This window comes from Myotis nattereri (assembly GCF_964212035.1).
Source record: "Myotis nattereri genome assembly, chromosome: 7".
NCBI classification, from domain to species: Eukaryota; Metazoa; Chordata; class Mammalia; order Chiroptera; family Vespertilionidae; genus Myotis; species Myotis nattereri.
Genome location: NC_138082.1, coordinates 16,285,502 through 16,299,463, shown reverse-complemented (window position 1 = coordinate 16,299,463; position 13,962 = coordinate 16,285,502). Strand labels below are relative to the sequence as shown.

At 34.9% G+C, this 13,962-nt stretch overlaps 1 protein-coding gene across 1 annotated transcript in view; it reads right to left on the bottom strand.

Annotated features, from left to right (window-relative positions):
* Positions 1 to 13,962, bottom strand: part of CPS1 (carbamoyl-phosphate synthase 1) — an 82,081-nt gene that overhangs the window by 46,574 nt on the left and 21,545 nt on the right. Inside the window, exons 12-13 of the mRNA XM_081096033.1 lie at positions 12,218 to 12,394; positions 8,843 to 8,961 (exon numbers count right to left, since the gene is read on the bottom strand). Of these exons, the coding sequence (XP_080952159.1) occupies positions 8,843 to 8,961; positions 12,218 to 12,394 (296 nt within the window). The remainder of the gene's footprint in view (positions 1 to 8,842; positions 8,962 to 12,217; positions 12,395 to 13,962) is intronic.

Here is a 13,962-nt window from a genome sequence, read left to right as displayed (position 1 = left end):
TAAAAAGATTTTCATTTTTATGAAACATAGCATAAATATAACAAAAGAAGAGCAAACACGATTTGTCACTTTCTAAGTAAATTTTTTTCATTTACTTATCTCTTTCTCGTTGTACATTTGATCCTTATAATCCAGCTACTACTCCTACCCCCTATCATCAAATTTGGAGGACTTGCTGAATTCCCTTCTGCTCTCCCTAAACTGCAATATTGTTGAAAGTGTCTCCTTATTTTACTTCTTTTGTTTTAAAGTCTCTCTTCCTTTGGCTCCCATGACATTGGGATATATTGAAAGAAAAACACTGTCCTTGGATTCCAAAAGTCCTGAAAACGCAAATCCTGGTTCAAACATGCACTACCTCTGAACTCTTGAAAATCATACTTAAACATTCTTAGCCATTGGTTCATCTATAAAATATGGGGTAGGAATGCATACCTTCTAGGAACTCTTAAATTGAGACTTATATGAGTTAACATATGCAAAGGTCTTAGAGATTTTTTTAACCTCCTATAAACTTTCATGGTTTCATGCTTTTGCCTCTTATTGGTACATTAAAAGGATCCTGCCTTACCCTGGCCAAGTAGCTCTCTTGGTTAGAGTGTCATCCTAATATGCCAAGGTTGTAGGTTCAATCTCTGATCAGGGCACATGTAAGAAGCAACCAATGAATCCATAAATAAGTAGAACAACAAATCGACATCTCTCTCTCTCTCTCTCTCTCTCTCTCTCTCTCTCTCTCTCTCTCTCTCTCTCTGTGTGTGTCTGTCTGTCTGTCTGTCTCTCTCCCTCTGTTCCTCTCTCTCTCTCTAAAAATTAATTAAAAAATTTAAAAAGCACCCTGTCTTATATATCATTATGCATATATTTAATCTTCAAATATAGATTACAAACTCATTGAAGGCAGGTTAAGGACTACCAATTACTCATCAACAAATAGCACTAGACCTAGTACCATGTCTGGTACATAATAGGTAATAAATAACATTGACTGAATAGATGAACAAATAACATTTGGTCTAATAACAGCTCCTAATAAAGAGAAATTCCATCAAGTAAATGCATAACCCATCAGGCTGAGATATTGACATAGGGGAAATCTATTAATTATTGACTATTGACAGATATTTACGTGCAAGTTATGAGTATATGTTATTTTAAATCAACAAAAATTTTGGAATGATTAAGCATATAAGAATCAATACTAAGAAAGCATACAAGATTCATATTATGAATGATCTGAAATCACTCTGAAAACATTTTAAGTAAAACATTCATCTTGCCCATGCCAGAATCAACTACTCTCTCATACTTTCAAACTGCATAATTATTTGTCAAAACTATGAAAATACTATTTAAATAATGAATTCAATGAGAATTCTCAGGACATTAAGCATTTGAATGAAAATTTTATTCTATCTTATTCAACAAATTATCAGTTAAAAAATTAATGGAGGGCTATCAAATCTATGACATTACCTACAATAACCTATGTTATCATATGGAACATAAAAAAATTAAAATAAAGTGTATTTTTAGCATTAGTTCACAGAGGCATGGAAATTACCACAGTAATACTCCACTTTTATAGAGAGAAAATAACCTTTTATGTGATCCCAATTTCTAGTATTTTTAATGAGGTTCATTAGATAAGTGGTTTAGGGTATGAGGGCTAAAATCATAGAATGGTAATATGTAGTAACTGATAAAAGTATTTTCCTTTAGAGTTAATTACTTCACATATATTATATATCCATCTAGCTTCATGGCTGCCCAGTAAAATAAGAAAGGAGTAGGGTGAAATGGAGATGTAGAAATATAGTGTGAGTTGATAGTGAGGTCAAAGGAAATAACTCATTTTCTAAAAATCAAATCAATGGGTTCCACTAAAATGTGCAAACATTTCCATTTCCATTCTACATCAAAATAATAAGTACCCACAAAGGTAGTATATATTTGAATGTCCACAAACTGGATTGGGGAAAACAGTGACATGTCATAGCAAAGTATCATTAAAAATTATAACATGCAATTATATGTTATAAAAAAGACATACATATTTCTTCCCTTAATTTCTTCTATATTTAGTATACTTTAAAGCTAAAGTTGTTTATTTTTCATTTTCTCCTACAAGAAAATATAAATTATCATTAGAAATAAGTGCCAGCTCTTTTCTGTCTTATATCTAAGTTTTAACATCTTTTAGGTGTCATTTTTTCTCTTGAAACTTCAATCAAATATAAGTACAAAACTTTCTTGTCTGGCTTGTTCATGCTTCGTGAGCAAGTTAAATAAAAAGTTAATAGAAACTAACATGTGTAGGAGAGGACATTCACAGGGAGTGTTCCAGCTAAGGTGACACTTGCATTATTACATCTGCCCGAAGTTTGTGGCTGCAGGGAAATGGCCAACTCTACTGAGCTCAATTTAGCACTTGAATGCCCAAGTGGAACTCACCAGGCTTGCCCTAGGCTGTTCTGAGGCATAGGCACACCTATGATGTTTCAGCACTTAACCAATGCACATAGTTTATCACATTGAACATAGTTATTGTCGTTGGGCCTTCAAAAGGACACGTTCTCTTTTTTATTATAGTGAAGATAGCAGTAAGTGGCCATGAAGGGGGAATGGATGTTAATTATTAGAATTAAAGTAGTTAAAAAAAAACAACCACGCATGAAACCTATAGAACGGTGGGGGTAAAAACAATTTTTGGATAATTTGCACAATTACCCACAGTAAATTAAGATAATATCAAAAATAGAGAAAGAGATCCAAATCTCAGCCTCCTATACTTGTATGGGATGAACTGTGTCACAATGATCAAATCCCCTAATTTCATCTAAAATGCATGAAACAGATTTTTTTTAAAAAAAAATAGTAACCCACAATGTTGCTAACAGAAACAGCAGCGATTGTACAAAAGATACAGAAAGCAAAATGGGCCATTCCAAGAAAATTGCCCAAATTGAAGTACATGCAAAGGAAGAAGCAATCATGATAAATGACGGAAACCTTCCTCGGGTAATTTAACACGGTACCGCTAGAGTAGAGGCTGGCCATCTCCTTTAAGCAATCACTTAAACGTAGGAAGAATTCAAAACTTAATTCAACATAGTTTGATCCAGTAAAAGAAAAAATTATATAATTTAGGCAGGTATAATAAAATCCTTGAGTTAGACATGGCAGTCAAAAATAGATAAATAACCTCAAAAATCAAAATAAAGAAATTTGTAAAAACTGAAAAAGAGCAGAAGGTAAATGGATGCTCAAAGCTGGCAACTGGAACACTCACATTTTTTTTCCTTGCCTGTTCATGTTTCATTTTTTTAAAGTATCATGGTTGCCTTTCCATCAAAAATTGCTAATCCAACTTGCTATAAATAAAAATGTTTGGGATAAAATGTCCTGAAATAGTTCCTGCTCACAAACAAGCCTTACTGTAGTTAATTTTCTTCCTTGACAAAAGGGGTTCCGCTGTGAGATCTTTGTTCCTGTGCCTGTTTATGAATTTAGTTGAAACCTTAACATACTGGTATGTGCTGGTTCTATGGTGATAGGACTATCATCCTTTATTTACTACTGTTACTCTACTGAAACTTTCTATTATATGTCATCTTATTTCCTCCAGATGTTATCTATAATTTGCCTTTCCAGACAACTAAACATACATGTGTGTGTATACATGCGTGTGTACATACACATGCATACGCATAGATCACATAGGGATTAAATATCCAATATCCTAGGCTCTGTAGTCCCTCTCAGGATTGATCTCATGTAAGTCATTTATTTGCATGTGATAGCAAAGAAGTTACTAAATATCTCAGTGTCTCAGTTTACTGTATATAAAATCAGGGTAATTGCTACTTCCCTTTCGTAGTAGTAAGCATTAAATAAAACAATAAGCTTAAAATAGTGCCTAATATGTAGTCAATACATTTGGTGATTATTATTTTACAGTTGGAAGGCACTCAGAACTGTTTGAGAGAATCAAAATCCAAGTCTCTATGTTAACAGAGTTCTAATTACATTATTTTGTTACGTTAGGGAATCAGCTATATCAGGAGAACCTCATAGATGAAGACACTTGACATAAGTATCTGATTTATGGTACTTGCAATTCTGCCCTCTACACCAGATCTATTTGCATAACCAAAGTGGAATCTGTCAATGCCCTAATGGAAGAAAGTACTATAGGTGAGTTTTTGTAGTTTTTCATAGATGAAAATAAGCATATTTCCCTTCTAGTGAATATTGGTGAAAATGCTATATGGGAGGAGCATTTATGTTTGACTCGGTATTGATAGGGTAAGTATGGTGAAAATAAGCATACTAAAGGTTGGCTATCTCAGTAGTAAAGGCCAATGGATAAGGTTTATATAAATGCCACTCCATTAAAAATTCTGGCAGACTTAACTTTTCTTAAACTTCTGGCAAAGTGATCTGGTAATGTGAAGTTAATAGATGAAACATCTAAATCCCAATGTATGTATGTAATAGGCCTTGGAATCCTACATGATACAATTCACATCAAACTGAGTGAAGAGAAACTTTTCAAAGCCTTAAGAAACCCACTACAAAATATATTATCACTCTAGGTCAATTGATACTACTACACCAGCTTATAAATTTAGGGAATAGCCTGGAACAGTCAACTTTCCTAGCATACCCCTGGGCAACCATAAACAATTTAAGAGGAAAAGGAGAAAGTCAGGGAACTCAGGTGGGAAGAGAAAGTGTTTGCTGAAGCTGTCTGAGTAATGATTATCTCCTAGGTCAGTAAGAATGGATGTTGCTCTGGAAGTCTCATGAGGTCGCCATTGCTATCCTCATGGATTGGAGACGACAAGTTCTGATGAGAGCAAAGACTCAGAACCAGGAGCTGAGTGGGTTATCCTAACACCCACCTAATTTGTCTCATCACCCAGAAGAAGGATGGGATTTCATTCATCATCTGCACTATATTTTGTGTTTATCTCCACCCTTCAAGTCAAGGGATTGCTTACCATAAGTTTTCACTTTCTCAAATACATGGAAAGCTCATCTATTTCCTTAATGCTGACCTTGCTATGATCAGTTTTGTTTTCCCCATTCCAGTCAGTGGACATTAGCATATATTCTAAATATGTGGGTATATTCAATTTGGGAGTCAAGTTCTAGATCTCATTTGAGATGACTATCTGTAAATATAAGTATAGACTGGCCATCAATCTGAATGATATTCTCATCCCCTGTTTATTAAATATTAGAAGAATTATAGCATGATTAACTGCTATAGAGTGGGAAATTTTGTTTACTAGCATATGAAGTGTTATTGATCTTTTGATAAGGATAACAACATTTGTATGATGAGATATCGTTGCTTCCTTTTAAAAAAAGTATAATCTGGTATTAAAATAAGTGACAGTGCATCATAAAGAAAATTAAGGAATGATATATTGCAATATAGATAAGCAAATGCAAACTGTGACTCTGAAAAAGTCTTTAAATGCATATATCTAAGTCACAAAATGGTCTTCATTAGAATAAGTAGTATTTTCATGTTCAAGGGGAAAAAGGGAAAACCTCTTTGGATATTCATTATGTGCCAGGTTTCCTTTACACTTATGTCGTTTAAGCTCCATAAACTATAAAGTGGAGCAGGAAGACTGTGAGGCTGAAGAAGTGAGGGAGGTAACGTGCCTCAGTGGGAAAGACTGCACAGCAGTCTAGCCAACTGGCTCCACAGCCTGTGCCCCTTCCGGTGCACAGGGAAGGAACCAGGTGAACCTTCTTCCACATCTAGTATCTATACTATGTCTTCTCTTTAAGTTTCTCCTTTTCTCCCAGTTGAGACCCCCGATGCCTATTATGAGAACCCATAAGAAAAGTGCAGAGAGACCGGGCACATTGGTACCAGAGATATGTTGAAGCAAGTGAATTTGGGGGAATCTCTCAAATCACACCATATACATAGCTACTTCCTTTAGGCCTATGCCTAAAGCCAGACTTTCCGATGCTGAAGAAGTTGAGATCTTGAAAATAAGTGAACCACAGCCTGGCCGGCGTGGCTCAGTGGTTGAGCACTAACCTATGAACCAAGAGAACACAGTTTGATTCCAGGTTAGGGCACATGCTCAGGTTGTGGGCTCAATCCCCAGGAGGGGATGTGCAGGAGGCAGCTGATCTATGATTCTCTCTCATCATTGATGTTTCCATCTCTCCCTCTCTGAGATCAATAAAAATATATTTTTAATGAAAAAAAAAATAAGTGAACCTCAAATAAATGCAAATAAAAAAGAACAAGTGATCTTCTTACCCTTTCTCTAAACTGGCAATGCGTAATTCAGCTATAGAGCACCAACTCTTACTAGAGAGCTACTATTACTGATCGAGCTATATATGCCTAAGGACTAACCCTCCCTGGATATTTAGAGGCTGAGAAAAAGCAGATGTCATAATCCATACAAGAAGAAGATACTGATGGTGAAGCTCATCAAAAGAGGGCAAGAAAGCTGGAGTCCTACACATGCCATCAGCTGGAATATGCTTTCACCTTCAGACCCCCACAGAAAGACTGAGACAGATAGCTTCAGAGGCCATCTATTTTTATTTCACTTATCTAATACCTCTAAATAGCTACCATTATCAAAAAGCTATTTGTGCATCTATGACACACCAGAAAGAAATGAATTAAATAGTGAAGTATTACTCAGATAATAATGAATTCAGGGTTTAAGTTTACTAATACCATGAGTCATTTGTTGAGATCATTGTAAGTATAACTTTTTGGAATCTTTTAAATTATTAAAAGCTTTATATAAAAGTGCTTGGTGTAAGTAATTATGACTAATAGAAAATACCCTTATTTAAAAATAGACCTATGCAAGAAAATTATGACTGAAAATGTCAAATTATCAGCAACAGGATGTGGAAGTCAGAAAGCTGTTATGTGACCTGTAACAGTGACTTGTTCTAATCCTCCTAGGAACTTAATCACTATCAATATACACTTATTTCTGTTTAGCTCGAATCTCAAGCTGCCTTCTGGTTGTAACAAAAACTATTCAGTCAAAACATTGAATTTGTCTAAAAATCAGAATGTTTATCAAGTGGAAATTTAGATCACAATAACATCTGCTATTTTTCAACCTGTCTCTTCCAGGGCTACAACAGGCATACTGTAAGTTTCTAGCACCCTCTTGTGGTTTCATTGGAGCAGTTTCACAGGCATTTGAAATCAGCTGTTTGAAACTGAAAACGGTGGAACTGACTATAATTCAACATGGAAGTTCTGCTGGCATCATAAACCCAGAAAGGAAACTCTGAGTCAGCAAAATTCTAAAATGAATGTATAGGCTCGGTTCTTAACTCCTTTGCTCTCTACTGTTCATTTTATGTGATCACTGGGAAGAATGACTTCTAAGCAAGATCGGAATTGCCAGTTCTCAAAATCAAGCATTTGTTTTGGGCAACTGTTGAATAGATGAAAAAGAACCTCATTTTGCTCAAAAAGAAAAGCAAGTGTTTTTAGTGCTCAGTCTGTATGCATCTTGTTTAAGTAAACACAGTATATGTTGTGGCTGCTAAACAGTTGAAAATCAAGGCTTCGAGATCCTCCTCTGTCCTCAACCACATTTTTACTAATGAATTTTCCTACATTTTCTCAAATCATTGGAGAACAATTTATACTGGAAAAATGTTTTCCCTCCCTAAACATATGCTTGTAGGTGAGGCTTCTTTCCAATAGCAGTATATTTCAGAGCTCTCTTAAAGGGGAGTGCTGAAGAGGATTATACTATGTCCCTTAAATTGATAATGACCTCTCTTATCAAAAAAGGGACATCTGTAATACTTTCAACAATAAAGGTAAATTTTAAAAAATAATAAATCAGCAACAATAAATGAATAAATAAATAAATAAGGCATTTAAATAGATTTTTAAGACCTATCTATGATTCCATAAACCTGAGGTGCCCCAACAAATGGCCTAACCTCATAAACTAAAAACATTTTAAAGAACTGACATTATCTGAATATTGTGAACATGAAATTTTAAAAGTCATTGGCCATGAAGGAGGTAAAAAAATGTAAATTAGTGAGAGGTAAAGAGTCTGTTAACAGTAACCGGAATGTGGCTTATTTACAGGCTGAACTGGAAGTCCCACTGTTAAAAAATCAGTAAAATGCAAGCAGAATACATTGGCTCATCAATGTACAGCGATGTGTAGGTTGATGTTGAAAGAGAGAAATAGGCTTGTCTGGTGTGGCCCAGGGATTGAGCATCGGCCCAGGAACCAAGAGCTTGCAGTTAGATTCCCAGTTAGGGCTCATGCCCAGGTTGTGGGCTCGATCCTCAGAAGGGAGAATGCAGGAGGCTGCCAATTGATGTTTCTCTCATCCATTTTTCTGTCTCTCTCTTCCTTCCTCTCTCTCTAAAAAGAAATATCAATTAAACCAATTTTTTTAAAAAGAGAAAAACTTGGAATTCAGAAAATGTATAGAAAATAGGAATATTACTCTGTTGATTATTCAAATTTAAACTAGGTAATGTTTAGTAGTTAAATAGCACATGATATCATAAGCGTACATTGCTTTTCATAAGTTCAAAAGACCTAATAAAAACATCATTATGTTTGATGGCATGGATGGGGGTAGGAGACAGTTCAAATATTAATAGGTACCTTCTAATAAGTAAACATTTTAAAACTGCCATTTCTTCTGGCTATGGCCACTGCTTTTCAAGCTTGGCACTATTTACCTTGTTGAACCGTAATTTTGTCCAAATGCTTAAGGGTAAGAGGAAAACTATTTGAAAATTACCCAGGAGATATCTGGAGTGACTAGAGCCATACTGCCTTACCTGTTGAGCCCTTTTAGTGTCTTTTCCATGTTTAAAATGTCACGCATCTTAAACAAAAACCACCTATCAATGGATGTGAGCTTCACAACCTCATCAAGGGGCATGTTGTCTTCCAAAGCCTGCCAAAAGGAGAAGAGATACATTTTTTTGGAAAACAGTTTATAAATGTCTTATTTGGTTGAAAACATTGAGCAGCATCCCTCTCCTTGTTACTCAGAGAGCCTGAGGCTATAGTCTGAGACATAAAACATGAAACTGGTACCATATCACTGATGTTCCTCTCAATAAACCTACAGATACTGCCAACTATTTTTACAATGACATCAAAGGAGGTGTGCTGAGTTAATCAGAGTGGTATGTACTCAGAAAAATCACCCTAACAGGCTCTGCCTCCTGCTCTTAATATGTCTATATTACCAATTATATCCTAAATTTGGGACATCTTTTTGGAATTAAAGGAAATCTCTTGAAACTACATTTAAGCCAAATTGGTAAGAAAAATCTAGAATTTTTATAATGATCATTTGACTTGTATTTTGGATGCTTACCCTTTAGCAAATAGCATCCTTTTATCACCTCATTCCAAATGCATGCACACTAGTCAGTGAGAATATATGGGTCAAATCTGTCTTGGTCTTATTTCTCTAGACTATACCCTCACAAAGGACTTCAAACAAGAAATTATTTAGAATCAGTTACTTTGACGTAGCACTAAGACAGACATTTTGCAAAATCTTAATATATTCCAAAACAGTTTAGTAATAGCTTCAGTTCTGATAGGCAGCTCAGCCTTTCTCTGAAGCTTATTTTAGCAATTTCTCAAAAGTAAAATTACAGCTATGGGTCATTAGGCTAAGTAGAAAAAGCGACTAAATGAAGAGATAAATTCTCAAAACCAAAACTTTCATATTCAAAAGATGTCTATTCTTATTTTTAACTATTTTTAGATATATACTTATACCAAATAAAAAATAATCTGATACTATTCCAAAACAAAATACTTTAGAATGGCACACTATCTTTTTAAATCCCATTAAGAGGTAGATGTGACTAGCACTCTGGTGTTAAATATTTCAACCCACAGAACTGAAATTTCTTAAAACTTTTACTTATTTCTAGTATCAGAGAGACCATAATTATAACTGTGGAGAGAGATAGCACAGTTCATAATTCTGTTGATTGGAATAAGATGACATCTAATGGGAGTACTCAAAGGCATGTTCATTTTGTAAGTATAATTCTCCCTGTAATTACAGACAGATTCCCAAGAAGTTACTATTCTGTCTTATTTTCCAAGCAATTAAAGCACAATTAGCTGTTGGCTATCAACACTGTGAGGAGGATAGAGCCTGAAGTTGGAGCACTGTTGACAGACCAGAGGAAGTTTGCATATAATCACATAACGGTGATAGCCCTGCTTGTGACAGAAGACCTAGAATACTGTAATCATGTCACCATGAGGAAGGACAAATACAGTCACACATGCAGTTTTGAACAGAGGGTAAGATCCCGCCTGTCTTGGGACTTCATCTTCAAGGCTTTGCTGTGTAGCACGGCTATAATGAAGTTCATAATGACCCCAAACAAGTTTGAGGTGACGCTAATGTTCCTCAAACCAAAAGTAATGCCCTGTGTTCTCCCCAAATCAAAATAGGTGATGATCCAGTCATCCTGAAATAAGACTGCTGCAAAAATCAGACCTCAGAGCAAGTTGCCCTTTTCTAAGAATCATGAAACCGAGCGAAGATTTACACACTCCCTTCATTCTTTTTCCCCTTCAGCCCTCCACAGTTCTCACACTCTTTGTCAAAATCACCAAGTGCTTGGTTGCTGTGGAAATGAACAGTAATGATGACCTCTAACAAATAGAAATCAGTTCCTTCTCCCGGCACTCTGGTAGACAATAATTTATACCCCAGACCCCGCACTTCTCGCTCAAACATAGGGTATTCTGTGCAAGAAAGAATCTCTGCACATTTTCCCCTGAATTCTCATCCTTTATAAATCTGTTAGAAAAGAATAAAAGGTTTGCTTGAGTTTTATAGCCTTGCTGGGAACTTGGAAATACTTCCTTTTTTTCATTTGCCTCAAAATGGCAGAAGCATGATAACTAGACTTAAGGGAGGAAATCCATGTATATAGACATACACATACACACATGAATATAGTGCATTGCTTTTTAAACAAAAGACTGAAATAAAACCAATAAAGAAGGTGAGATGGCTTTCTAGAGTTAACCTCTCATCGTTACTATCACCCCTCCACCACAGAAAAATGTTAATTCTCTAGTACCTTGAAATTCAACATTGAGAAATGTTGATCAAAAGATACTAGTATCTCCCGGAATTTGAATGGGAATGAAATATTCTGCATTTAGAAGCCATAAAGGTGAGAAGAGTATACATCATATGCTAGGACTCTCAATATCTGGACATGAAAGTTGCAGTGAGTTCAGAATCACTAACAGCCTTTTGTAGTTACAAGGAGACAAATTACAAAAACACATTCCCTTTTTAAAGACAAAATTCATATTTTCCATCAACTCATCCCACAGGCACACACCCAGGCAAAAAAATGGTCAGCAGGGCTTTGTAACTCCAGTGTGGTTTGATACTATGGGAGGATTAATGCCTAAGCTTCCTTAAATGTCAAAGAGCCATGTAGGGATTTCTGACCAGACAGATCCCAGCTGGCCAAGTCACCTTTTATAAAATCAGATAAGCTCCAACTTCAAAACTCTAAGCATAGTAAACATGAAAGGAGATTAATGTGGCATTTAATTTGCATAAAAGGGAACTACGGAGTGGAAGTGAGAGTTGTGGGTCTTTTTTTATTCTAAAAGTAAAACCAATAAAATAATTACATAGAGAAAAGCTTATAATCATGAAAGTTCTTTATAGTCTGTTATTGTTTTTTAAACACAGAAAAAGAAGCAAGTAAATAGAGTACTCTAGAGTCTTAAGTAACCCATACTAAGTGATTCTATTTTATACATCTTCTTTTCTAAAATATAATTTAACATATTTTCAAGGAACAAGTTATGAGAGTGATAAGAAATGACAAGCCAATATTATCAAAACTATTTAAGAGTATTGATACTATATACACTAAAAAGGAGAAACATTTCATCTGTCTGATCATCCCTTAAAACTGTAATGTGTCCTTAACTCTAGGCTTAAAGCCCAATAAAAAAAAAAGGGTAATTTTTTAATTAACGTAGAATAATCTGATTAAATCCATAGAAATCTCCAGTTTAATAGCATTAAAGAGAATTAAAATCTTTCCCCGAGTCCCTGAATTTAAGATTTTACTTTAATGTTCAGGCTGCCTATATTCTGAAAAAATAGTGTCTCTGGACCCTTTGTCATATATTACCTTGGCAATGGCATAGATGCGGGTACTGGATGGGTCCGACAGCTCTCTTTTGAGATCTAGGTTCGATGGCCAGTCTTTGTTCATTGGGAGCCTGGAAGTGAAGCCATCTATGGACGGGTGGCACATCCGTAAAGCCTTCTGGAAACTCTCCTCAAAGGTGCGCCCAATAGCCATGACCTGTAATACACATTTAAGAACTCTCACTTAAAGAAAGAGTTTATTTGTTTCTAGTTTGTAACAGAACTAGAAAAGGAATATTTTTCAGAAAAGACTTAGGAATAAAACAAATATCAGAAGAATACTACTCAAATTTAGGTTTTATTTTTCTTCTCTCCTTATCTCAATGATTTTGATATAAAGACTTCAACATTAGGTCAGTCTTTTACCACTTAGAGAATTTTGCTGTATTTGCTGAGATTGAGGAGGACATCACATGTACCTGCTCCATACCATAGTATTAAAATAGGAATCTGTGGCCAGAACATATAGACCCGTCCTTGGGCATACATTAACACATAAATAGAACTATTCTGAGCAAATATCAGTCAGTACCCAAGACAGGCTGGTTTTCTTATAGCTAAGCATTAATATTAATAGAACCTTGAGAGTCGTAACAAATACTGACAGATTCAGATTTTAAGAGTAGGTGGAAATTAAATTCTCCATGACAAATTCAATGTGTCTTCCCACAATCTTTACAGCTGATGATACACTAATCAATTAGAAAAACAACGTGGTGATTTAGTTTGAACAAGTTACAAGTCAGAACTAAACTTAAATTGACTTTTGAAGCCTACCTAGTTATTTTCAGTGGATAAACACTGTCTTTGAATCATTCCATGAAATAATAGATTGCTATGCATTTTTGGTCGCCAATTCAAAATAATAATAGTATTAATGCTGCTGTCAGTAAAATCCCATGATTCCTCAAATGGACCTGAATTCTAATGAATATCAGTTTGGTAAATCTTCTTGTCAATTGTGTGACAAGATACATATTCAAAGATCACTAAAGCATGCCAGATAACCTTTCTACACTGCTTCAAATTTAATTAGAAATAAGGGAAGATTCTCAGGAGTGGGAATAGATGAAATCTTAGTGCAATTCAGATATGCAATTTGCAAGGCATAGTGGTATTTGAAGAGTTAGACAATATGTTCACAGATTTGCTCAGCTAGACATGGGAGAGGCTGCCAGATATAAGATGTTTCATGGTACTGTCAAATTAAGAAAATATGTTTGAAATATTAAATAACACTTGTAAGTATTACATATTTAAGTGTTAACCCTATAAACTAACTAATGTGTCACAATAATTATCTTACTCATTGCTTTATTGTCCCAGTGTCTGCAGGTAGTAAGACCTCAGGAAGTATACACTAACTTGAGTTAAACTATATGAACTGAAGGTTAAAATTAACTGACAATAACTCAGATATTAAGCCCTAAATGAAAACATTATAATATTATCTCATATTCTTTTCCCTACAAATTTTAAACTAAACATTATGAAAAGGGACACTTCACACAAAATGTAAACTAAATAACATTGTTTTTTGGCAAAACAAACTACCAACAAAACTTTTCATGGCATTTGAGTTCTAATTCTATTGTGTACCTTGAGGCGTTATAGAAAAAAATAAGATTTAAAACAACAATAAGAAGAAAAACTACTACTCGTCTTTTACAACTAGTAAGACATTTTCATTTAAAAGGTCAAGTTGTTCCTTATCTGTCATTACTT